Below are 24,974 nucleotides of genomic sequence, written 5' to 3'. Positions count from 1 at the left end.
CTGAAAGTCTGATCATATATTCTTTTTTGCTGGGAAAAAGCATCAAGTTTTATTAGCAAAGATAAAAGTTTCAAAATCAATGGCACTCACTTGAAATGTATTAATGTTTTAATATTAAGTTCATTCTTGATGAATGACATACTGTGGAATCATTAGAATTCGTGGTGGCTCAATTTCCGTGGTATTCGTGGATAACCCTCCCCCACGAATTTAAATCCTCAACGAAAACAATTTTAGAAATAGCTATCTTTGTTCCTGAAACAGTAACCGACGCATCCACGAAATTACATCCCCACGAATGAGCAAAAAAGTCATAATCCACGAAAATTGGCCCCCTCGAATTTAAATGATTTCACAGTAATGGATAATTAGAATTAGCTGTCAGTTTTGCTTGCATGAACTTGTTACATGATTTCATGAATTAACATCATGAAAGTGATTTGCTGGTTTTTGCAGTCACACCTATGCATACAGTGGATTCCTTGATCAAAAGATACGACAAAGCACCATCAGAGGGACCCGGTGACCGCAACAAGAGCCCAGGCGTGGAGGAAATGACCAATAAGTAGGTCTCAGTGACCCCAATATGCACTCAGAGGTCCTCATGATCGATGCATGTTAATCAGAAAACATACCAAATTTTGCACACGATGCACAAAACACGCGAAGCTTGTTAGAGAGCGGTATATACTTTGTACATATGCTTTGAGAATTTGGGATGCTAGATATATCACAAACTGAGGGCTATTAATGGACGGCATTATTACAGAATTTGATAGTTTCATTTCAAGCTGCCTATGTATATATATATAGACAGAGCTATCTGTATAGTAGAATTGCTTCAAAATGAAGAGAATAGCTCAGAAATATACATGTACAGTAAATGATCAAGGCCATCTCTGAAAGAGAAGGACTTTAAATGATGGAGAAGAGCTGGGTGTTTCTCTGAGCTTTTCTGTTCTTTCCTGTGGTGACAGCCTAATTTTCTAATATTCAGCTCGGGCCAGTGCAAGTATTGTAGTATAATATACAGCATTGTATCAACGCCAATCAATGAAAGCTTGATTGTTGAGTAAATTGTTTTTAAAAAAAATGAAAATTATAAAATATGATCAACAAATCAAGAAAACAATGCAGTGCATTGTTACATCTCTCCATGTCAAACGTTAGCAAGTATTATTCTATTAATGCTTACCTTTTCTTGCGAAATGTTTTTTATAAAAGGTACATGATGTGTGTAGTCTTGTAAAATATGTATAGCAGCCTTCATGTATGACTTGCCAAAGCTAATATAACATTGACTATAAACACTAAAAAAAACTCTACAAAATTGTATACCAAAAATTAAGTCATATCATATTCTGGAAAGGACGTTTTGTTTAAAATTTTAGATCTCAACTGGCTATAACTGTCAAAACTTAAGAAGTACAGTATAAGCCAAAAAAAAATTTCACTTTAAGACTTGGGACTTTTTTGTAATGTGGATGTTATTTTCCTTTGTTAACCTTGTTATAGGAAATCCACCGAGATCAGTCGATCCGAAAGTTTAAAGGGTCGGCAAGACCAGAAAGGCAGAGTTAAACAGCGTCGCGTTAAAAGGTGATGTGAAATCAATCGCATGTGTCTTCTTGACTGATTTTGACATAATCCCTGGGGATTATCAGATTGTGGTGATGAGAATGTCCACTCTTTGATAATACGTGTTTCATTTCACTGTACAAATTACATCCAGTTTTCTGGGGGGGGGTTTGTGGTAAGGTTTTAGTGGAGGTTAAGTAATGCAATACAGATATCATGATTTTAGTCATGTAAATGGATTTAGTGCAAGTCATAATACATTTAACTGGATTTAGTGCAAGTGGTATTTAACATAATTGATTTAGTGTGAATTGGTTTTGGGAGTAAAGAAGACATTTGTACAGTAAATGAAGACCCAAAGGTTGCTGTTGACTTTTTTTTTAAGTCTCAGCTTTTGTAAATCTAAGCCTATATGTAATTCCAAGAAAGAAAAAATAAGCATGAAGTTTCATTTATTTTTACATGTACCTTTTTATTTTCATACAGTCTACCAGCATGAATTTACTTTCAAATTCCAAAATAAGACTTACTTTCTTCTTTGTTCTGGCATGCAATGGACAAAAAAAATCTTACCCCGGTAAATAAATGTGGAAACCCAAAATATCAGATGTTAAGCTTAAATCAAGCATGTGGGGATGAGTTCAGAAATTCACACACAAAACTGATTCTTGAAGTCTGAAAACCTATTTAGTGTTTAAAGCATTTTCCAAACATTTTAAACAATTTGGGAAAATTACGGTAAACCTCACGATATATTTGGCCATATTCTGTTGAATGGTACTGGTTGTTAACTAATTATTTGTGTGGCTGTCAGAGAATGTTCAGGTATTGGATTTTGACTAACCCTGTATTGGCTGGGAATCTGTTAGGGTATTGTATTTTTGATTAACACTGTTTTTCCAATTGCTGTCCAGTGTCACTGCTTCTGTAATCCTTCACATTCACCGCTCAAATAAATTCATGTCACTTCTGTTCTATTATACGTAGAAAATGAATAATGGTTTATCTTAACTGAATTCTAATGTAATAGCAACAAATTTTCAAATGTATGCCCTTTTCAATATTCTGATTTTCGTTCACTGTTGAAGTTCATCACCCTACTTTTGTTATATCTACATGTTTTTAGTTTCTTTTAACACAAAGCACATGGGACTTTTTTTTTATCCACAGAAGCTGAGCAGTTAATTTTTTTTTTAGATTTTTACATTACAAATTCATGATGTGAATTGAATGTTTCAGTGATGTGGAGATAGACGATAACTTGATGAAGGCCCTCCAAGGGAACACCCCCAACTCTCACAGCTCCTCGTCCTCCAGTGTCAGGTAGGACAAAAAAAACCCACCCCAACCCCCACCCCCCAACTCCCACCCCACCCACACTTACTTAAAAACACTCATATTGAAATGTAGAAAAATAATAAATGATGTGATGCATCTTTAGGGCTGATATACTTATCTATCATAAGGATCCCCTTGACAAACAAACTTTTAGGAATTCATTAACATCTATGACAGCATAGGTCCATGTGACATCCAAACTTTTCAACTCAAAATAGATCTGCATAGAGCCTGAAATAAACTTATATAGAAATAAAAGTATGGAATGATGGGGTTTTTTTTTTTAAAGATTACATGAGAATTGATATACAAGTTCATAAAAAAGAATTTTAATCTTCATAAAAACTCCTTATAACAAAAAGGTTTAATATTGACTTTTATGTGAATTAATGTGTATTTCATCTAATGCTAGGTCACTTTTTAAAAACTACCAGTAGCAAGAAAGAATGATAACTAAAAAATGATTAAAAAAAAAATTCATTGCATGCTTAATATGCTTATTAAGCTTGTAAGTATAGCTAGGATTTAGCTGATTGTAAGTTTTATTGTAAGCAGGGATCTTATGAAAGACATTCTTGTTCCCTCGCTGAAGGCCAGGTTGTAGAATTTTATTCAATTCAGTAATACAGTCTAGTCCTTTGTATGAAAATACTTTCACAACACATATCTTCCTTTGAATGTACACTTGCAGGAAAGATACATATACTTATTTTACCAACTGCTACATATATTTTAATTTTTTTTTTTTAAATCAAAATGAATACTTCATTATCTATTGTTGAACAGTCATCATACAGTCATGCAATCCAAGAATTTTCTGTTTACTGCATGTACTGGTACTATATAAAAAAGTTGGCTCGTAAAACTGTACATTGTAAATTCCAGTCTTAAACCAATATTCTATAATGGTAAATCCCTATTGCATTCATCTACATCATGGTTATGTCTGGTAGTCAAGTTATCATTCCCTTCATCAGCTGTTCATGTGAATTGACTCCAAACATGATCCAAGATCGGTTTGAATTGAGCATGGTTTACTTGTATTTATTTCACATCATCTGTAAAACTTATGAATTTTACTCAATTTTGATTGCTCTGTGTTGACCATGCAACCTTTTAAAAAAAATTTCAATTTGATTTCAAATTAAATTTATTTTGTCAGATAATCGCTTTGAAATATGATGTTTATTATTGCTTGTCGGATAGTAGTTTTGGTTTGCTTGGTATGGATACATTGATGAGACTCAGCTGTATTAACCTTGGTTTCTATTTGTCAGGAGTGGTGAAAGTCCAAGTAGTTCAATGGATGCCGTCAATAATATCCCCCACACGATAGAAAACGATTCAGACTTTGAAGTGGAAAATGAATTACCTCCCCTAGACTCTATTTATCCTAGGGATGTTTACAAAAGATTGAGACCAAAAGATAGGAAACGATTAGAAGTAATTAATGGTAAGTAGTGACAATTATTTTCAAACTCAACGGTTCAGAGTATCAGTACAGTGAAAGTTTCTTATCCCCCATCATCGATATATCATATACATGTACCACGTATATTTTAAAGTGAGTCGAATGTCCAAGTCACTGTTTCTTCATGCAGTTTAACCTTAATATTGAATATGAATATCTCAAAAAATTTTCCTTTGGTCCCATGGAGTTTTACATACTGTGGAATCATTAAAATTTGTGGGGCCCATTTTTTGTGGATTGCTTGAATTTAATTTACTGGTTTGTGGGGACATAATTTTGTGTATTCTAGCTCTTATAATTACAAACGGAAATATGACTTTATAACCCTAATTTATCAATTTGTGGATGATGTTAATTTGTGGATGAGAGGTACCCACAAATTCCTCGAAAATTGCGCCACACGAAATCATGAAATTTCACAGTAACACATTTTTACTGTATTTGAATTTTTACATGATCTGTACTTTTTACTTAAACGGATGGAAACTGCCATCATTAATACTTTTATTGTTGCTGTTTTTTTCAGAATTGTTTTACACGGAGAGAACACATTGTCGTAATTTAAAAATATTACAGAATTTATTTTATAAACCTATGTCCCAGGACCCAAATATATCCAATGAATTGATTAAAGTACTGTTCCCTAACCTAGAAGAGATGATCACATTACATAGTAAGTGTTTTATATTTATAATGTTTGCTTTTATAAAGGATTTGTGTACTGTAAATTCCTTATATTACGTGAATTCTTAATTCCGTGATCCCACTGTTTTGAGTCAAATCGCGAGAATATAAAATCGCGAACATGGAACTTTTATCCACGTAGCTTATAGTTTTTAACTGTCAAAAATAGTGGCAAGATTTTAAAATCTGCAAAGTACTTCTCGCGATTTTACGCAGATATTAATTCCTCGCGTTTAATTAGGAATCTACTGTATACCATTTGCAAACAAGTATGTTTAGATCTACAGTCACATGTAAATTAATAAATCTTGAGTTGATATGTACTGAATTGAGATATTGACATGTGTATATAATATGTTCTATTCTTAGGTTCAATGAACTGTGCAATGAAAGAGAGGAAGAAACAAAATTCAGTAGTAATTGAGGTTGGGGATATTTTATTGGCTCGGGTAAGTATTTATTTCATTTTATGGTCAGAACTATATGTATATAATCATTTACTTGTACAGCTGAATTTGGATATCTTGAACATTGTTATAATGTATTTCATAAATATGTCTCAATTGAGTTGAAAGTTCCAATCACTTTTTGTTTTAATTTTAAAAGCTATCTTGAATCCTTGAATATTTAGCAATATTTTCATGGTCATCAAGTTTGAGATAACTTACGAAATATTTTTCAAAACTGTATTTGCTAGCTGTTAAGATTTTGTTCATTTTGTTCATTGTTTGGACTTTTGCAGTTTGAGACTGAGGGAGAAGCATTCCGTAATGGCTGTGCCACATTTTGTCAGAACCAGTCATATGCCCTCGATCTGCTGAGGGCAAAACAGAGAAAAGACAATAAACTGGCCAACTTTTTAAATGTAAGTGTTATTGAGTTTTTAATGGCTGTAGGATTTTGAAGATCAGTGTAGATGTTTATCTTGCAGTAAGTAATTTTTAACAAATTTTATTAACCAAAGGAAAAAAACCAGTTATTGAAATAGTAAAAAGGGCGGGCAGGTGGTAGGGCAGCTGCCAAAATGGTACCCCTTTTGTACGGATAACTCCTCATACAGTTTTCAAGATAAGATGTTTGGCAGATCAATTGAACATATATCAGAGATGTGCATATTTCTTGGATTTTGATTTTTGATAATTCATGAAAAAATACAACCTGTTGATCTTAGTTATCTTTTGGCAATTATCTTTTGGCAAGCTATTGTATATAGAGTACCACATTTCTCTGCATAGGAAGTGTTATTCAATTCAGGATTGACAAATGGATTATGGATACTGTTCAAACAATAGAAAACCTGGTTTGTTGTCAGCTTTTCTGATGTTGTTATTTTCATTATGTGTTTGTAGGAAGCAGAAAGTAGTCCGTTAATGCGTCGGCTACAGTTACGAGACTTGATTCCTACACAGATGATGCGTCTCACCAAGTATCCGTTGCTGATTGAAAATCTTATGAAATATACTCAGAGTAGGTCTTATTCGTAGCATCCATTATTGAAGATGTTTAACACTGCCAGTGCATTTTGTAGTTTGAGTACTGAGTAGTACTGAGTACTATATGTAAATACATGTATATGTTAAATTTTCCTGTACTTGTTGAAAATATATTGAAGTTATAAACACTTTAAACACTTTTAAAACTTTTGAAGTCTATGTGGAAATTAGCTTCTGACAGTCTAGAATTAAAAAATAAATCTTCTTCCTATATGGGTTGAGACTGATTGTTATGTCATTTCATTATATACATGTATAGCTTCAACAGAGGAGTATTCTCGGCTGGAACGAGCCCTCAAGTTGAGTAGAAGTATTTTAGCATATGTAAATCAGGCTGTGAAAGACTGTGAAAACAGGAATAAGTTGAGGCTTCTGCAGCGGAAAGTTGACAAAAAACAGATGGACAGTCCTGAATTTAAGGTAAATACGTAATTTGTACATTTTATCTGTACCTTATCGTGTATAAAGCCTGTATTCATGATTCTGGATTGCAGTTTATATGTAGTGACTATCACCAGGGAACAATGATATCATTATGACTGTCTGTATCCAAAGTCTTCATAGGTTCATTGACACTTGGATGGAAGCATTGATTTTTTTTTTTTATTAATTTCAGGAATTGGATCTCACTAAACACAAGCTTATGCTGGACGGCACGTTAACCTGGAACATTAACCAGAGGAAGTCAGTGGACTGCCATGTTGTGTTGTTAGAGGACTTATTAGTGCTATTTCAGAAACAGGACGATAAACTAGTTCTCAGGCAACAGTCCACTCAACTGGTGGCCGGTAAAGAGGACAGTCGCTATCAGTTTAGTCCACTGCTTAAGTTGGAAAATGTCCTTCACACCAACAGCAAAGCAACCGGTAACATTAATATCAATATAGAGAATTAATGACATGTTGTATAATCAAGTTATCCCTGTATGTATGAACTGAAGTATCATTAAAAATTTGATTTTGATATAAATGAAATTTCTTTTTCAGATAAAAAGGCATTTTTTGTGGTATCTAAAACTCAGATTTATGAACTTTCTGCATCGTCCACAGAAGAACAGAAAAAGTAAGACATTCTTGATAATCACAGGAGGGGAAAAATGATCGGGGATTCTAATATTACAGTAACAATGATTGAAGATCTAAAGTCCGTTAATGCTTACAATTATACGTATAAACATTTCCCTTCTCCATTCATTAATTAGATGGATTAGACATATCAAGGAAGCAGCGGAGTCGTACAAGAAGAGGAAGGACAAGGCCCAGGAGCCAGCCCAGACAGATGTGCTGGCAGTGGAGCCCCCTCAGATCATCCGCAGGTAATGCCCCACACACTGACCGGACCAAATTTTTTCTTTGTGGGAAAATTTTGTTCTGTTTTGTGAGGTATCTATAATGAAATAAATGGAAATATTCATGTTTGTAAGATACATTATGTATTGATTGCTACCAGTTTTTCTCTGTTACTTTAATGACAGTTTGTTATTCTTAATAGTTGGTTGTTTTTTCTGTTTTCATCACATTATGATGTAATCTATATTGTAAAGGCAGAATGGAGATATGAAATTTAAGAAGCGTGATAATTTTTCCCTCCATTGATGTGACATACAGTTTTGTTTTGAAAGAATTTGTTGTTTGCATACAATGCAGGTTTCTTATGAATATGTTCTTGTGTTATAAAGGCCTAGTGCTGAGAGGACAGCGGAGGAGGATTATGAGGAAGATATCATCCAACCAGATGAAATCACTGTACAGAATCCGTTATCTCAGAAAGCCGAGCCTGTTCTAACTCCGCTAGGTAAATCCCAGCACCCACTGCTATCAGACATCACACATGCACACATATACACACACAGTCATGTATTTATACACTTGTATATGGTACTGTGTACAGTAATGCTTACATGGGGGTATTATGTGGAAATATTGCATCACCCAAGTTCAACTCTCTTACCTTTTTTACTCCAGGCTTGCAGTTTGCTGTGTGTAAAGTTTTTGGTTTGAAAGACAAAAAAAAATGTTTCCAATAATTTTTCACAAGTAAATTATAGTTGAGATTTCTGATAATGGATATATGTCCCGGTTCACTTTATACCTCAGAGTTTGAACATTTAGTGCAGTGTGTCACCTTATATTTATACTACTAACACCGTATGGCAGGCATGACATGAAATCAGCTGTTATGTTTTTGTTACCAGTATTTTGCAATTATGAAAGTCAACCTATAGCATTGTGACAGTGTCAATTTTCTACATTATCAGCTCTAAATCAATTTGAATTTTTTTTTATCTTTTCTAAGATGATTTTCTGTGTTTTCGGACAAATTTGTATTTGGCGAAGGGCATTTCTTCGAATTACAAACTACTGGTATCGAAAATGATGAATTTTTGGGACCAAAAATCTCTCTCTGACACTGGATCTGTATAAAAAAGACATTTCTCACAATGTTATAGATGAGCTATCCACCTATAGAACTAACTTTGAAATTAGTGTTGTCTCGGATAACAGCAGAATTAGTGTGGGTCTGTGCATGATTTTTGAGTGTCATTTTTCTCTCCGCTTCATCCAGAGAAGATCCGGCGCCTCGACGAGACGGTACAGGAGCACCTGCAGGAGAAGACGGTGCTAGTGGCGGAGGTCCTCAATATCCCCACGGCCGAGGTCCCCCAGCGCCTTCAGGTAGTGTGTCTCCTAATCCAATTCATCCATTAAACAAATCAAAAACAATCAAGGCTTATATAACACAGAATATTTGCTTACTCCACTTATTAGTGGCTAAGACATAATCTGGGAATGGTAGTGTATTTTTGGTTTTGGTGAAAAGATAAATGCAAAATTTACAGCTCTGGTAATATAATGTGTATATTATGATGATCGGATTTCCCAGCTTATAGTCAAAGAATCTGCCATGTATGAAATGCTGAGAAAAATATATTTCTGGTCAAACAGAGTGTTCTGTTTATCCCTGTGCATTATTTGCATTTTGTGTCCAGGAACAAGATTTACATATAACTGTATTGCCTTTTTCATTAATGATCAACTCAGAACAAAGTGGCTCAAAAACATTGTAAAGGGCTTTAATATGAATGTATTAAAAAACACAGATGATGATCGAGGCATTATAAAGCTTAGATTTCAATGTCCAATATATATATACGTACAGCTACGTTTTTATTTTACCATTGTATCTGTCAGAAACAAAAACCAAAAATGGGTGTGGTTTTCGTTGTAGATGGTGGAGGAGATGCCGGAGAATGCTGACACCAGCGACAACCTACTGGCCCTCATTGAGCAGACCCAGCAATGTTTGGTTTTGTTAAACAATGCTGAATGTATGTTTTACTCCGGTCTTATATGTCTGCATGCTTTGTCTCTCTGTCCGTCCGTCTGTCTGTGTGTCTTTGTTTGTTGTTTTGCCTTCAGTAGCTTGCAGTTTTTTAAGCATGGATTTTTTTTTTCAAAGGGTCCATTGGGTATTAATTTTTTGGACATTTGATTGACACTTTTTGATGTATTAAGATACATTTTATTTTGTACCTTTAAGAATTTTGCAGTTTATTAAACATCATTTTGACAATTTGTAGTCTTTTATTCTGTGCTATAATTAGCAGTCAATATAAATCTCGTTTCCTAGCATTTTTAAATGCAGATTACATGTTTGGTTATACATGTACATGTAACAGGAATGTAATTTTCTGTATATTCATTACACCTATACAATGTACCTACAGTTTATACGATGTTCTTTTGAAAATTCAACAGTAGCATGGGTAAAAAATTTGGTAAAATATCTGTTTTGGTTAAAGTGCTTCTAGAGAGATATTTTGTTATGGTTTTCTGTGTCCAACTGTCTAACCGCTTCTTTCTTCTGTTTCTGACTGTCGCTGCAATGCTTTCAATAAGTAAAGTGGTAGACAAAAAACATATCGCTCTCTTTTTTTTTTTTTATTTAAATTTAAATCAAAGTATAAAATGAATACACACATGTATACAAATATGAAAGCGAGGTAAAAATGCATAAACTTAAGGTAATTTCCCTTTGTTTTTTAGCTGGACTAGCAGAGAAAGATCTGAAGATGCCAATTCCAATGGAGAAACTACGGGAAATGGCCAACCGCATGAACCAGATTCTCACCAATCTGCTGGTAGGTATTATAGCCGGCTTTCATTGACATTAGCAACGGCGTTCTGTATTGTAGCCACAGAGCTAGGTTTTGATGTGATTTTAATGCAGACACGCCTCATTATACACAGCGTTTTATATATGTTGTACCCTGCTAAGACTGCAGATCTCTAGGATGTGTATACATTTCGATGTTGTGACTATATAGGATAGTACATTGCTGATAGGGTTATATTTGCCACTATAAACTTTTTTTGATAAATTTTTTTGAAGTGTTAGAAGTGTAATGATACACAATCTTTTTTATTTATGAAAATTACACAGGAATGGAATGTACAGTTAATATCCTTTCTAGTACATGTATAAACTTGAAGTCAAATTAAAAAGTGGTTTTGTGTTAAGTGGTAAATATTTCGCCTCTTTTTTTTTTAAAGTTCCTTGGCATCTATCTGTTGTTACTTGTACATACTAGATGCACCTTTGATATAATCGCTGTTATGTTACCGTCGTTGCAAGTTTGATAACATTTGCTGTGTTGGGTGACTTTCAGGAAAAAACCAGACAGTATGCAGCGCTAAATGCGGGGCAAAGCCCTGCTTCTTCCTCAGTGAGTCAATAATAACTAGTTGGTTGTTTTTTTTGTGTGTGGACATTATGCTTCGTTTACTAGACTTATTTTAGATTTGCTGCATGAGTTGTTAATTCATGTACCGGTATACCAGGTTAATTTTGTCACTTTTATTAAAAAAAAAAAAATTTCCAAGAGAATATGTTTTCATTACCATTTTTTTTTGGGGGGGGGGGGGGGGGGGGGTGGGTATTGATTCATGTAAACTCCCAATGTTAGTAAATAATAAAGTTTGTTTCGGTTCTGAAATTACCAAAACAGTTAAAGAGCTTGCATGCAGTTTAATTTTCCCCTGCGGTTAAAGACATGCTTTAAGATTTGTGCATGCCTGCACAGTTTTTGTTCCCAAGGCTTAAGTGATAACTTTTTACAGAACTAAGATATATGAAAAGATTGACATTGGTAGATAAATTTGTTATAAATTAAATTGGAAAATGTTCATATTAATTTGTTTTACAATAACATTAATAATTTCTTGTTGGGTAATCTTAGAGTACTATTTACAGTACTAGAACAGTTGTTACTGCAGCTTTCGATTACTTGCGCTTTTATAGTTTTCATTTTACTATACTGCATTTAGATTACAATTTGGGATGAAAACTTTGTAGTCTACTATTTTAATATTTTACTTTATATACATTGTAGAATTAACATGTTTTTTATTCATATATTGGGATTGGATATATATTTTATTTTCATTCCTTCACACAGGATGTAGTACATGTATATGTTTAAAATTCACAGAAATGAATTTGTAGTGATCAATTGCTGAGTAGACACTAACAAAAATTTCAATTAGTGATTTATTTTAATGGAGCAAAGGTGTGTAACTCCTGCGATAGCAAGTGTTCATTCCTTCAATGTATTGCATGTTGGCGAGTGGTTGATGAAACAATCATTGAATTGTCTTGTTGAAGTGGAGATTTTCTAATAATTACAGTTTTCATCTTTATGTGGTTACATTATATTATTCTTGGATAGAAATGATATCTTTATAAGAATCTTATAAATTACTTTGAATTTATAAGAAAAGAAAATTGTTATTTTGATTGTAATTTTTTTCTCTATTTTCTCAGGCTGTGGTGAATAGCAGGGATGATGAGCGGGAGCGACTTCGTCTGGAGCTGAAGGCTGCCCAGGACGAGCTAAACATGCTGAGGGAGATCCAGAGGAGGGTGTCTGGCTCCAATGCAATGAGCCTCGCCCCCACACAGGGCCGGCCTCAGAGCTTTATTTCGGACACCTCATCGTACTCGGACACTGAGGCTGTAGCCAATACTGAGGAGGATGACATGCAAGGTAAGAAAATGTCCCCTAATGTAAAGAGATAGGTTGCAGAGGTCTGACCTAATCAGTGTATATAGTAGGTGGCCTACCCCCATCACCACACACAGGGCTAAACCCCCCCCCCCCCTCCTCCCAAACACTAACATCCCCCCAAAAAGGAACAAAAAAGAAATAGAATTCATTCACTGGTTATTTTTTTGCACAAATATAATAGATTGATTGTATATTGGTTTTACAGATGTTCAGTCGGATCATAATGAGGGAGAAGTGGACACTATAGATGTACCTGATGATTTCGATGTTGACCCTGAGGCCACAGAACCAGAGGTTTCCCAGCCTACCAATCTGCCAAAGGAAATTGCTGAGTCTGACACCCAGTCTCTGACAGAGATTGAGCCACCTGTAGAGGAGTTCATGGAGGAGCCGGAACCTCCCAGTGTCCCTGAGGAGGCACTAACTGGTGCCGAGGACACCAAATCTGAGGAAACAGAGGAGGAGGTCAAAGTCGAGGCTGGAGTTCAGAAGGCAGAGATAAATCTCATTGAGGAGGTGACAGAAGAAGTCACGGAATTCCCCTCCAATCAGAAGGATGTTGTTCATTCCGAGGAAAGTGACACTGAATGCAAGGACATGAGGAAGGAGGAGCAAAGTGCTGATGCTCCTCCCACAGAAAATTCATGTGAGGACCCAGGAGGGCTTTCAGAGGAGAAGAAGGCGGAGGAAGAGAGACGTTTCAGTAACGATGATTACGTGGATGCTGTGGAAACACAATCAGAAATCAGGGAGGGTGTTCAAGAAAGGACTAATAACGAGGAGGAAACTAGTGAAAAAACAAAGGAGGAAATCACGGACCAAGAGAAAACCGACGTCGGAAAAGAGGGGGCAGAATCGGATCCGGAAACTGCTGACAAACAGCCACAGGAGGAAGTGACTGAGGAGGACAGTGAAAACAGCCAAATCATTGAGGACAAACCGATGGAAAAGTCCGAGGAGAAAATCCTGGACAACGATGACAATGAAAATCATGTAGAATCTACAAATACAACAGACAACAGGGGAGACAGTGGCTCTCCTGTATAGCATTAATCCAGATCTACTTCTGTCTCACTCTGTGATAAGTGCTACATTCAATTCTTGGATGTGATTAAGAGTCATTCTCAGTTTATGTCCCTTTGTTTTTGTTGACTATTTGTGTTTTTTCATTTTGTTTTTTTTTTTTTGAGAGGGGCAGTTAGCTTGTGAGTTGACTGTTAGAAATGTTTCCTTTACTCATTCCTCTGTACAGCTAGTAATAGACGGAGAAGATATTATAATGGAAATTAGTTATATATTAAGAATTAACAAGAAAACAGGAGATTGATGCACGTAATTATAGCATATTATAAATAATGAGTATATTATATATATATATATATATGAATGTACTTTTTTTTTTTTGTTATAAGGAAGATGTTGCATATTTATTTATGTTATGGTTGTCTCTGATGTTACTTAAGATAGGATAAATGTTTACAGTCTGTACATTGTATTCATACACTGCAACTGTGTGTCTGCATTTTAAACATATGCAAATGTCAAAAGCTAGCCTTCATGAATATTCTTGATTCTCATTAATATCATTACCAAATCATTTTTTCGCAGCTGTGAACATTTATTTGAGGCATCAGTTTATATTGTTATTCTTTCAGTAAAGGCCCCTCAAGTTTGAAACTTGAGGCCAACTCTAAGGTGCAATACATTTATTTTAATTTCTATTGCAAAGCTTTTTATATGATGTATGAACAGCTACTAATGTTGGGAATTTTTTTTTCTTGTGCTTGAATGAAAGAGTGCTCAAGATTGGCATATCAGGTTTCATTTTGTATCAGTGAACTCTAGATTTCTGTTATACCGTAATAATGGTTGTCGCTGAATTACAATGTAATGGTCTTAAAAAACTGCCTTATGAGCTTAGAGAAAAAAATGATATAGTATATATTATGTGAATTGCTGCTGTTGCTGAATTGATCTGTATCAGAAGTTTGTAATTCGGTCTTCTTCATATCATTTCTCAAATATAGCAAGTAGAACTACATGTACATTAATTAATACAGGTGATTTTTTTCCCCCTTTTCTCTCAAATATGTTCATTTGATACAAAAACTTGGGTGCCATGCTAAAGCTTTAGCTCTTTTCACATCTTGGTCATGTGACTTCATATTTTGATGGTCACGTGACATCATCTAGTTAAAAAATTAATGCAATCATTAAAATGCACAGATAAAAGTACTGTAAACTATGGGGTCGTGTAAAGCAAAAGATTTATGTTGAAAAAATCTATAATATTGACTCCAGAAATAATAAAAACTTTAAAACTCGATTTGATTTTTCTTTTGTTCTGACTTTTTCAAAAAACAATTAGAAATTTTTAAGGTTTACCGGGTTACTTATCCATTAGATTTGATGCTGTCATTGAATTTAAAAAATTCTTCAGCATATTATCATAGAGTAAATTTAAAACTGATTTATGAAAGATTAGTCAAATTTGAATTTTTTAAAGGAGTTGGTATCCAGAGTCGTTATTTGTATAACTTTATACTTTGTTACAATAACAGCGGTAGAGTGACTTATTGCCATGAGGGTTGTCTATTAATGTGAATCAGAAACGATACAGAAGCTTTCACTCGGCTCTGAATGGACCGAAGCAAATTGGAGCACAATATAGTCTGCTGTAAAACGTGCTGGTTTTCCAGATTTTCATGACCTGGAGATTTTCGAACATTTCATCATTCTGTCCGAGTGTTGGGGCTGACTAACATAAACCACGCGCCTCAATGGCCATCAAGCGAGAGAATAACGACCCTCCAGGGAAGTCATTAGAAGTCCACGACTGAACGCATTTCATAACGTTCATTAATGAATGATTTTAACAAAACCCAAAAGAAATTTAAGATATATATATAACAGAACTCTATACAAAATTTGTGATATATTTATTAAATTATTTATCTTGGGACTATGTACAGATAGAAATGAAGAAAAACAAAGTAAAATGTCAGAGACAGACAGTTATCACTTGCGTAGAGAGTGCACAAGGCATGGACGGCATTGCAATAATGCAGATACATGTACGTTATAATATAATTTTCTCACACATACATATAAAGATACATTTGTAAATCGGATCAGAAGCCTTGGTGGTGAGACAGAGATCCGGACCACGGCACCCGAGAAAACGACGTTTCACTTCCGGGCGAAAGGTCGTTCCCAAATAACGGTTTGGGTAGACTTCCGGTGCCTCTACTTTGGAAAAAACGTGGATGGAAGGGAGACATCAAGGCGTGAGAGAAATGGACGGTGTTTGCTAAAACGTTAGTCTGTTGTAGAGGCGATAACAACGAGTGTCCAAAAGGTGGCGGGATCAGTTTGGGGGAGTACGGAGACGAGTGGAGAAACTCCGGACTCGGGAAAGGAGATTGTCCCTCACTGCCGGGAGACTTGTTTGGTCTGTACGGAGTGAAGGAGGAGGACTTTCTGGGCGTGGTTTCTGTCAGTCTGGAGATGCTGAAGTCAGTGATCCGCCTCTTCTTTGGACCGTTCTCTGCATCATCCGGTTTGACTTTTAGACACTGCGTGCACACTCGCTTTGGGGAACTCTGGTTTGGAACAAATGACTTTCCGCATTTGATGCAGTTGTCTTGCATAGTTGAAGCTGTAAAATTAAAACAAACAGGTGAAATTTCAAATATGTCAGGAGTTTTCAAAGAAATAAGTCAAACGCCATCCAAGAAATTCCTCATTGCAAGAGTAAATACCTTCATGAGTTTTCATGTGAGTTTTCAAATTGCACTGAAGGGCGAATTTCTTCCCGCAAAGAATGCATTCGTGTGGTTTATCTCCTACAATAAAGAGAGGATGGATTAGATGATATTTGGATACAAAGCATAAAATATGCGCCAGTTATGCTAGCTATGCCCTATTTCGTCGCTGACCGAAACCCAGCTGAACATTAGAGGGAATGTTAACGACCAAGAGACTACGGAATATATGGAGCCGTGAAAACTTTCTGATAAACTGGTTCCCGGTCATTGAATTCTGCAGATAAACTTACCAGAATGAAGCAGAACGTGGTTTTTCAGGTTCGTTTGCTTGCTGAATCCCCTGTGGCAAATCTCGCACTTGAAGGGCCAGGACCCGTTATGAACGTACATGTGGCTGCGAAGATCACCCGGTGTTGGGAAGGACTTGGAGCACAGGGTACATTTATGGGGCTTCTCCTGATAATAAAGAACGCAATGTTTTAATCCTATTGTTACTCAAACTGGTATTAATATAGTGAAGATATTCATTGTGTTTGTAATATAAGTAAGTATGAAAGTTAAGGTAGTTTTACCTTGTCATGCGTCATTCTGTGGTAGTAGAGATTTGAAGACGCGGTGAAACGCTTTCCACACACTTTACACACATGCGGCTTTTCTCCACTATGGATGCGTCGGTGTGTGTTTAGGGACGATGAAGTTGAGAACGCCTTTCCACACACATCGCATGCGTGAGGTTTTTCTCCTAAAAAGAAAACATTGACTTAAATTAAACATATGTCAACAACGTTGCCAACAATAGTTCCTAATCGTCAAGAAAATAAAACCATAAACACCAGGACATTTATTCCAGAATAACATACCTGTGTGTGTTCTCATATGTCTCTTAAGAAGCGAAGGACGGTCAAATTTCTTTCCACATGTTTCGCAAGGAAGCCACGTTCTTTCTCTGTTTCTTTTAATTGGTCTTTCGCTGGGAACCATCTGTTCTGGACTACTGTTTGTAATATCTGACTCGGAACACTCCAATTTTATCTATCAATTAAAAAGAATTCAAAATCAGAAACGTGTGCATTATTAACGGGTCATTTTTTTTTAATTTAAAGATGCATCCATTTTCTGTACAATTTATTTTTATAACTTACACTTATTTGGTCGTCACTTCCGCTGACGTTTGAAGGACAGTCGTCTGCTCTGGCAATAGGTGACGTCAAGAGTGACGAGGATATTGTCGGAGACGTGAAGAACAATTTTTCGCTTCTTGCTGTAAACAAACAAAAAATATTTAAGAATCTCGACTTTCAAACAAATCAACTTTTTGAAATTCGGAATCCATGTATTTGCAATTGTGAAGAAAATCTACCTGATTCTGAAGAACTGTTGAACTCTGATTTGGTTTGGTCTAGATGATTCTGTTCTTTATCTGTTGTCACTGTCTCCTTATCATCTTCAGGACTGAAGTCCACGACGTCAATTTCTTCCTCCTCTTCTTCCTCATCATTATCATCATTATTAGCGACGATAGAATGTTCAGAATCTCCTACAATTTCTTGTTTTATGTTCTGGTCACTTTGTACAGAAGAAGGGTTGAAGAACACGACAATTTCATCGTTGGGTTTTATTGCACGCAGTGTCTGGTAGGTGATTTTCCCCTCCGAACACGAAGCAAAAATGTTCGAGAGTTCTAGCTTGTCCGATGATTTGCAAAATCGGACCCAGTTGCATCGGCGAACTTCTTTGCCTTCCACATTTAGGATGTCGTCCTGGCAACCAAATTTGTGTCGAACCTGTACAATAATAGATACATATCACTTTATAATACGCACAATTTGGCAAGAATGCATGTATGTTTTACTGTAATGATATAAAGTTTAAAAAAAAGTAATTCGTTGTCAGTTGTGTCACAAACATGTATTGAATGCGTCACTGAATTCAAATGCATTACAAAGTGTAAAAAGATTTATTTTTACTTCTGTTGAAAAATGGGAAAACGATGGACATTTGCGAATAATAAAACACGAGAGATATTCAAAAGGTCGTTAACGTGCGATGTTCTGACCATAGCCAAGAATAATAAGTGCAGGAAATCCATTGTCACGCGTTTGAATAGTTTATCAACCTGTTAACTTCAAATCAAATTCAATTTCACGACTCCTGAACAGAAATATTCCAATTCAAACATTGTATTACACGTTTTCAGCTTTGGTTTGAAGACTCCGGCCTCTTGATTAGACAGTACATTATACGCTCGGGTTCAGAAGTCGGGTCCCCGCCACGCGAATCAATTAGACTAAAGTGTTTAGGGGGTGATCCTCTATTATTATGTGATAATAGTGAGAGTGAAGGGCGAGTCTCCCCCGTAACAGATGTCCCTGTTAACCTTCTGTCATCCCAGACACGTGCAGCATCGCGACGGTGCCTCTTGTCTTGCGCAATGCACACGAACGCCAACTTGACCTCTGGTCTGATACCACTTTTTAAGTTTTCGGGTATATTTTGCCTATTTTTCCCCCCAGTTTTGAAAAATGGGGTGCTTATTTTCAATATTATGGGTTGCGGTTTTTTTTCTTTCTTTTAATTTTTTTTTTATCTGATCTATTTACCATTAAAATATACGTTGGTAAAGACAAGCAATTTTAGAAATAAATAAAATCTTCATAGTTTATAATTTTCTACCGCAATATTTCTTATTTTATCTATCTATATAATTTCAAGGGCAACTATAAACAGAGTTTCTGTTGTTGCATTGATATATTTGGGTTTTGAAACTTTAAAGTCATTTTTACAGAGCATCGTGTGTGTGACTTCCAACAATTCAAGTAAGACAAAATGTATTCAGCGGTGCCTCGCATAAGAGACATAAATAACAGGTTATGTCTTTGCTCGCATAGACTCACAGATGGACCATCATCCATTATGCAATTCAAGTATTGTGGACCTTAAGAAAAATTTATTTTTGAAAACACCATATGACCATTTGAGAAAGCCAGTATTCAGCCTTTTGATTCTCTCTTTGAAATGTAACTCCTAGGGGTGAATTATCAGTCAGCCATGATGCTTCACCCCAGGTTACTAATGGTTACATCATCTGTCCAATTAAATCGCCCATCCAACAATTCGCGAGCTCTTCTTTAAAGGAGATCAGAAGTGATTTTCACCATTGGCCGAACCATTTGATTAAATTGTAATGATTCGTTATTACCAAATTAAGAGGACAATATCACCCAGTCCTAAATGGGAATAATAGATTTTACACTTGAAGTTGAGTGAGCAATTATGTTAAAAGTTGCGCGCGGCTTATTGGCTTTTTCTTGGAACAATAAAGTAGCAAAGAGGCCTTCCGTTAAGCCACAGTCGGCGGTTCCTCTGCTCTGCCTGTATATTGCTCTCGATGATTTTGACTAAAAGCGATATTAGAGTTTACCAATTTCCGATATTGATACCTGATACATTCAATTCAAAGTATAATTTTTTGATATTATTTCATAGAGAATATTTCCCCAGCGGGTATTCTGATGCGTCGAATTTATGATTCAATAATTATGCCCAAAAAACTACTCGTTAAAATACCCTCATTCCTAAATATTTTAATAATCAGTAGATTTGAAGAAGTGATAAGAACCAGATTTTAACTCCCTACAAAAATTGGACAGTAATAAAAAGTTCCGATTTCACACCTCTCGTTTCTTGAATTCTCTCGAGGTCTGCAAATGGGGGCTGGTTTACAACTGTTGGGGCTCTATCTTTTGGCAGCTGCCTCCGTTTATCGCCCGTCATCGACGAGGCCTCGTTCATTTTAACCTGTTTACATATGTAATTCACTCCTAGGAGCTCAGACCCGCAATCTTCTCTTTATCTGATTAGCGATATCACCTTCCTTGTTGCGATGTTCACAGCTTATCGCAATTTGTCAACATTTTATTAATCATTAACTTATTGCTCCACGTGGCCGAGGAAAAACGGATTAGTGCTGGCCTTTTTCATCACCAAACTTTTTTTTTTTGGAGATTGAAATGATAGAGCGGGAAAAAATAAGATTTTTTCATACCATAGAACTATTGCAATTTGTTTTCCCAAACTTTTCCCTAAAAGATCAGTTGGGGGTTTTTTTGGGCCCCAGAAACACCGGAAAATTTCATTTTAGGGCTTTTTTCAAAGCTTTTTTTATGTTTTTATTAACTATGTAATTTTCACCGTCAGTATTGCACCCTTTTTCCTTCTTTGTGTCTAGAATTCATGAGGAGGTTCAATACAATGGAGTGAAATAATTGTGAACAACAGTCTATTCCCTGTTTTCAATGATCAGACATTCTCAGTGGGTCAATTTACCGAAACCGGGCGAAAACTGACGAGATCTTGATTGTGCTTTAGTACTAATGAAAAACACTTTTATTTGTAGAAAATACCACCCCGCTGTAAGAGCAAACACTTGTTCCTTTACGGGAACCATTCATATCACACGGCGCTCGGACTAAGCCGTGGGGCCCCCATAGCGCGCACCCCGGCGCCCGCTTTTCCCTATCCGTCATTGGTCAGTAATGCAGCGCCGGGGAGCCGTGTTTAGGATTTGTTAACTGTAGATCTAATTAGCGTAATTATTCAATGCGTTTACAACATAACTGTTAACAGGTAGTTCCGTTACTCAGGGTCTTGCCTTTGAACAAGATAGAAAAATATTTGAACTATCCTCCCCCTAGAGGGGGAACAAATTGAGAGCAATAATAGCTTTTTATTGGTCAATATTTTGCACGTGCATAAGATTTTTGTCCAGAATAAATCTGAGAGACGGAAACAAAAAAAGATCTAGATTTATTTTTTAACCTATGGACAAATGCGTTTAGAGTCTAGAATTTGTATCGAACAAAACTTGACACAACTAAATAAATAAACATTACCAACAAATAAACAAACTTTGTATTGTGACTGCCGCTTGAACGATGCGCCTCTCTATAATTGAAATTTCACCTTGATCAAAGGAGAATCGTGCCGTTGTCACAATTGTCCGGAATACAATTGTTGATTTTCTCTTCTGATATCAAAGGAAGCGCTTAATAAATACCCAGAAAGGTAGCCCAAATAGAAAGGCGACAAAATAGACACCCATAGACCGCACTTCACAACTACCCGTCTTTACGAAGCTCGGGTAAAAGAAAACAAGAAGTATTTATATGTTTATGATGAGTATACAACTATACAACTAAGCTTTTACTTAGTCAAATATCAAATACTTGAAAAAGGCGATAAATTGTTTTAAATAAACTAAGAAGTGATTTAAGAAATACTTTGAAAAATTGTAGTTTTTTTTTCTTGTAAAAAAAGAAGAAATTTGTTGGAATCAGTTCACAACTGTAAGTATCGTAAATTGGAATGGCGTTTATCTCTATCAAGAATAGTAAATAAATGTAAGTTTCTGGTATAAAAAAAATCTAATAATACTGAAAGAAAAAAAAATGATGCTGTGTGGTCCGTTTTGGCGCTCAATCACTTATCAGACACACGCCAGATTTGCGATAGGTTTCACGAACAGTTAACAAGTCTGCTAGAACAATATCGCAACACACGCGACAAAAACAGATTTATGTCAACGACTTCCAACTTCCGTCTAAAAGACAATATTTGTCAAGAAACACTTGAGCCCGCTTCCCCATCGCGGGGTCAGGTGTGGGGTTCAGACACAGATTACGGGGATCGCGTTAGGGATTTAGTGCTCCCCCTGCCCGGGTTACGTCACAAACACTTAACAGAGGCGCTAAGGATTTGTGTCAGCACTAGGGCCCTCTCTCAGGGCCTGTTAGGGCCGACACTTTTTTCCGGGATCTTTTTTTTTATTTTCGAAGCAGGGGTTAGAATTTTTACACTCAAATCGAAGGGGTGGTTTATTTATCCCTTAATTATAAAACACTTATATCCGTAGACCACATCTTTATACTAGTTTTATTCTTATTTAGGTAAATAATCTTTTATAGAGGTAACCTATATAAATATAACATAGTATAATTACCTTTATCAAATATATATTTAAAAAACGTATTTTTAAATTATCAGTTTGATTTGATATTACTTGCTAAATCTCTGCAAAGCTGTTATTAAAATGATCATTGAAAAATCTTATATCAAAACAAATTCAGTGCATCTATATCCAGAGTTGATTTTCACTTCTACAATCATTTTCATTTCATTTTCTTTATTTATTTATTTTTTTTTTGGGGGGGGGGGGGGGATAAATATTCCTCTTTCTAATAGAATGAATGAAATTCTTCAGGTCACTACAAAAGCTTAAGAGAGATACAGATTTGACGTTTCGGATGCTTTATCGAGAGGAACAAGAGGAAACTCTTTATGATATCAGACCCCCATTTTCCCATCTTGAAAGGAAATCTTTTGATGTTAAGATATTAACCCCCCTTAACGACTTCCGATGTGATTAGTAATTACTTGACAACACTTAGGATAATTTAGAAACGGTGCAGGTTGCGTCATTTGCACAACTTTCTTACACATACGTCACATTTCGCGTGTTATCGCAATAAAATCGGCGACTTTGTTTTCGGATGCGTACTGGCGTACTTCAAAGAGACGCACTGTGTGCATGTTTATCGTAACTATGCGCTAGGCATCCGATGTATTTCTTCTCACCTTTTATTTCAAACAGGCGGCACATGGAAACTTTTCAGTTGTGCTTATTGATATTGAAATGTGATATATTAGTTTATGTGAAATATTATGTAAGCAGGAATCGCGAGTTTTCATATCGATTCTTTACGTGAATTATGACCTTTTCATTCCAGATATAATTTCATTAAGAAAACTTAAAGATAATCTAGAGGAACAAATGTAGCAATAAAATTAATCTGGCCCACTGTTGTGAATCTTTATTTTTGTATTAAAAGATATCTACTTATCGGAAATATTTTATATATAACCTTATACTTATTTCTAGTGGAATTTTTTTTCTACGAAAACTCAAATGTCAATCGCATTGCAATATACATGTACATGCGGAAATGATTTCATATAAGATACAGCATTTACCATTTGTAAACAAATTTTAGCTATATAACCTTCATTTAAAAAAAAAAGTTGTAAGTACCCCATCAAACTTTTAATACCTTATTAAAATTCTAAATAATTTTTGTGATAAAATAAATAAATGTTACTTAAAAACAGATTTCAAAGAACAATTTAAAGATGAATGAGTTTAAAGAGTATTACCGGTATAAGAAAATTATAAAAAAAAAAAATTAAAGATTACTTACATCATCTGCTGGAAGCTTGGAGTAGACCTCTAATTTCTCCACGCGGAGTTTCCCGAGGTCCGGATAGAAGAAGGTTCCTTGGGGAACGAAGTCATTGCTCCAGATCGCCACGGACATTTCCAGGATGTTGCAGGGGTTCGGATGAAGAGTCAGCACCAGCCCAAACTCGTCCGGGATCAGAATATACGTATCCATTCTCCTGTTAAATTATATACCACGGTCTGTCACTAGAGTTTTCTAAAAATTTGGGTTGTTTTTTTTTACTATCACGCAAGTTTCACTAAATTGGACATCATTTTTGCGCAGTGACGGATATCAATTTAATTCGCTATACACCCCGATGGATTGAAGCCCAAGAGAGAACATGGGGCTAGGATGTAAAAAGAACTTCGCTTCTTGACCGATGTTTCAATGGTCACTTTTCAAAGTCTCAAAAAGTTTTGACAAGTCGTGTTTTCCTCCGGTGAGTTTTTATTCTGCGTCAAAGGTCCGCCAGAGGGAAAATTATCTCTCCAACTTACTTCATTATTAGCGGTGACCACTGTCCAGTAGTGGTTCATTATCCCCCTGACGTAATCAGGCCGCATCCGAAATCCTGGCCTCTGATTGGTCAAACAAGTTCACTTCAACTTGTTGCTTGCGCTGTAGGGGGCACTTTCGATTTGTGACGGCTGAATGCCAGCGATAGCGACCTCTTGCCCTTGCATTCAGTATTGTATCTCTTGTAATTCACTAAGTTTTAAGGGAAAAAAAAAATAAAAACATTAAATTAAAAACCTGAACATATATTTTGCACCAAAATTTTACTTTTGATCTGTTGATGTATTGTCCAAAACATATTGATGGATACTTTTTCTAAAAAAAAAATGCAAATACTTGTTTATCATCACAGAAAAAATAACATAATACTCAATGATTTATTAAACATGCCTTTATCAATCACCTCTTTTTAATTACACTAATTTATGGGTTACGCTTTTTTTATTTCCTGTATGGTTTTTGTTTTTGTTTTATTTGATATTTTTTCTCAAAAAGTTACAAGTACAATGTATATATAATTTATTCTTTACCCATCAAGACATATACAGCGAAAACGAGAATTTTTTATATTTCGATAGACTGACTTTTATTGACACCTCATCAATATGCAGTTAGCTGCAGAGTTGTAGGCCATGACATGCAATTCTTGCAGCGCGCGCTGAGATGACGTTAATCAGTTGTTCTTCTGACATACATAATTGTGAATTATTTATTCATTATCTGTTTATTCGATTTACGAAACGATATGCTAAAATATATAAGCTTTTTAAAATCTTAGTCTAA

General features: G+C 35.5%; 2 protein-coding genes across 31 annotated transcripts in view; one reads left to right on the top strand and one right to left on the bottom strand.

Moving 5' to 3' along the window:
- Positions 1–14,957, top strand: part of LOC105330610 (rho guanine nucleotide exchange factor 11) — a 59,518-nt gene extending 44,561 nt beyond the window's left edge. For 23 of the 30 annotated variants that reach the window (XM_011432414.3, XM_011432394.3, XM_011432398.3 and 20 more), the window contains 20 exons: positions 457–565; positions 1,516–1,599; positions 2,818–2,901; positions 3,472–3,513; positions 4,194–4,369; positions 4,914–5,060; positions 5,441–5,520; positions 5,814–5,936; positions 6,421–6,538; positions 6,824–6,984; positions 7,181–7,430; positions 7,551–7,626; positions 7,766–7,879; positions 8,243–8,358; positions 9,130–9,239; positions 9,793–9,892; positions 10,611–10,705; positions 11,234–11,290; positions 12,388–12,610; positions 12,837–14,957. In XM_011432414.3, the coding sequence (XP_011430716.3) occupies positions 457–565; positions 1,516–1,599; positions 2,818–2,901; positions 3,472–3,513; positions 4,194–4,369; positions 4,914–5,060; positions 5,441–5,520; positions 5,814–5,936; positions 6,421–6,538; positions 6,824–6,984; positions 7,181–7,430; positions 7,551–7,626; positions 7,766–7,879; positions 8,243–8,358; positions 9,130–9,239; positions 9,793–9,892; positions 10,611–10,705; positions 11,234–11,290; positions 12,388–12,610; positions 12,837–13,678 (3,107 nt within the window). In that variant the 3' untranslated portion in view covers positions 13,679–14,957. The remainder of the gene's footprint in view (positions 1–456; positions 566–1,515; positions 1,600–2,817; positions 2,902–3,471; positions 3,514–4,193; positions 4,370–4,913; positions 5,061–5,440; positions 5,521–5,813; positions 5,937–6,420; positions 6,539–6,823; positions 6,985–7,180; positions 7,431–7,550; positions 7,627–7,765; positions 7,880–8,242; positions 8,359–9,129; positions 9,240–9,792; positions 9,893–10,610; positions 10,706–11,233; positions 11,291–12,387; positions 12,611–12,836) is intronic. The other 7 variants (XM_011432407.3, XM_020068245.3, XM_011432405.3 and 4 more) reach the window with 6 other exon arrangements.
- A 596-nt stretch (positions 14,958–15,553) lies between these two features.
- On the bottom strand, positions 15,554–24,229 carry LOC105330613 (uncharacterized). The gene is made up of 8 exons (XM_066076455.1): positions 23,652–24,229; positions 17,759–18,182; positions 17,541–17,659; positions 17,259–17,430; positions 16,971–17,140; positions 16,689–16,854; positions 16,393–16,476; positions 15,554–16,289 (listed from the first exon to the last, which is right to left on the bottom strand). The coding sequence occupies exons 1-8, from the start codon at positions 23,844–23,846 to the stop codon at positions 15,763–15,765; spliced, it is 1,857 nt and encodes a 618-aa protein (XP_065932527.1). The 5' UTR covers positions 23,847–24,229; the 3' UTR covers positions 15,554–15,762.
- Between the last annotated feature and the right edge of the window lie 745 nt (positions 24,230–24,974).

The sequence above is a fragment of the Magallana gigas genome, chromosome 2 (genome assembly GCF_963853765.1).
Source record: "Magallana gigas chromosome 2, xbMagGiga1.1, whole genome shotgun sequence".
NCBI lineage: Eukaryota > Metazoa > Mollusca > Bivalvia > Ostreida > Ostreidae > Magallana > Magallana gigas.
This window is presented reverse-complemented; position numbering and strand designations above follow the sequence as displayed.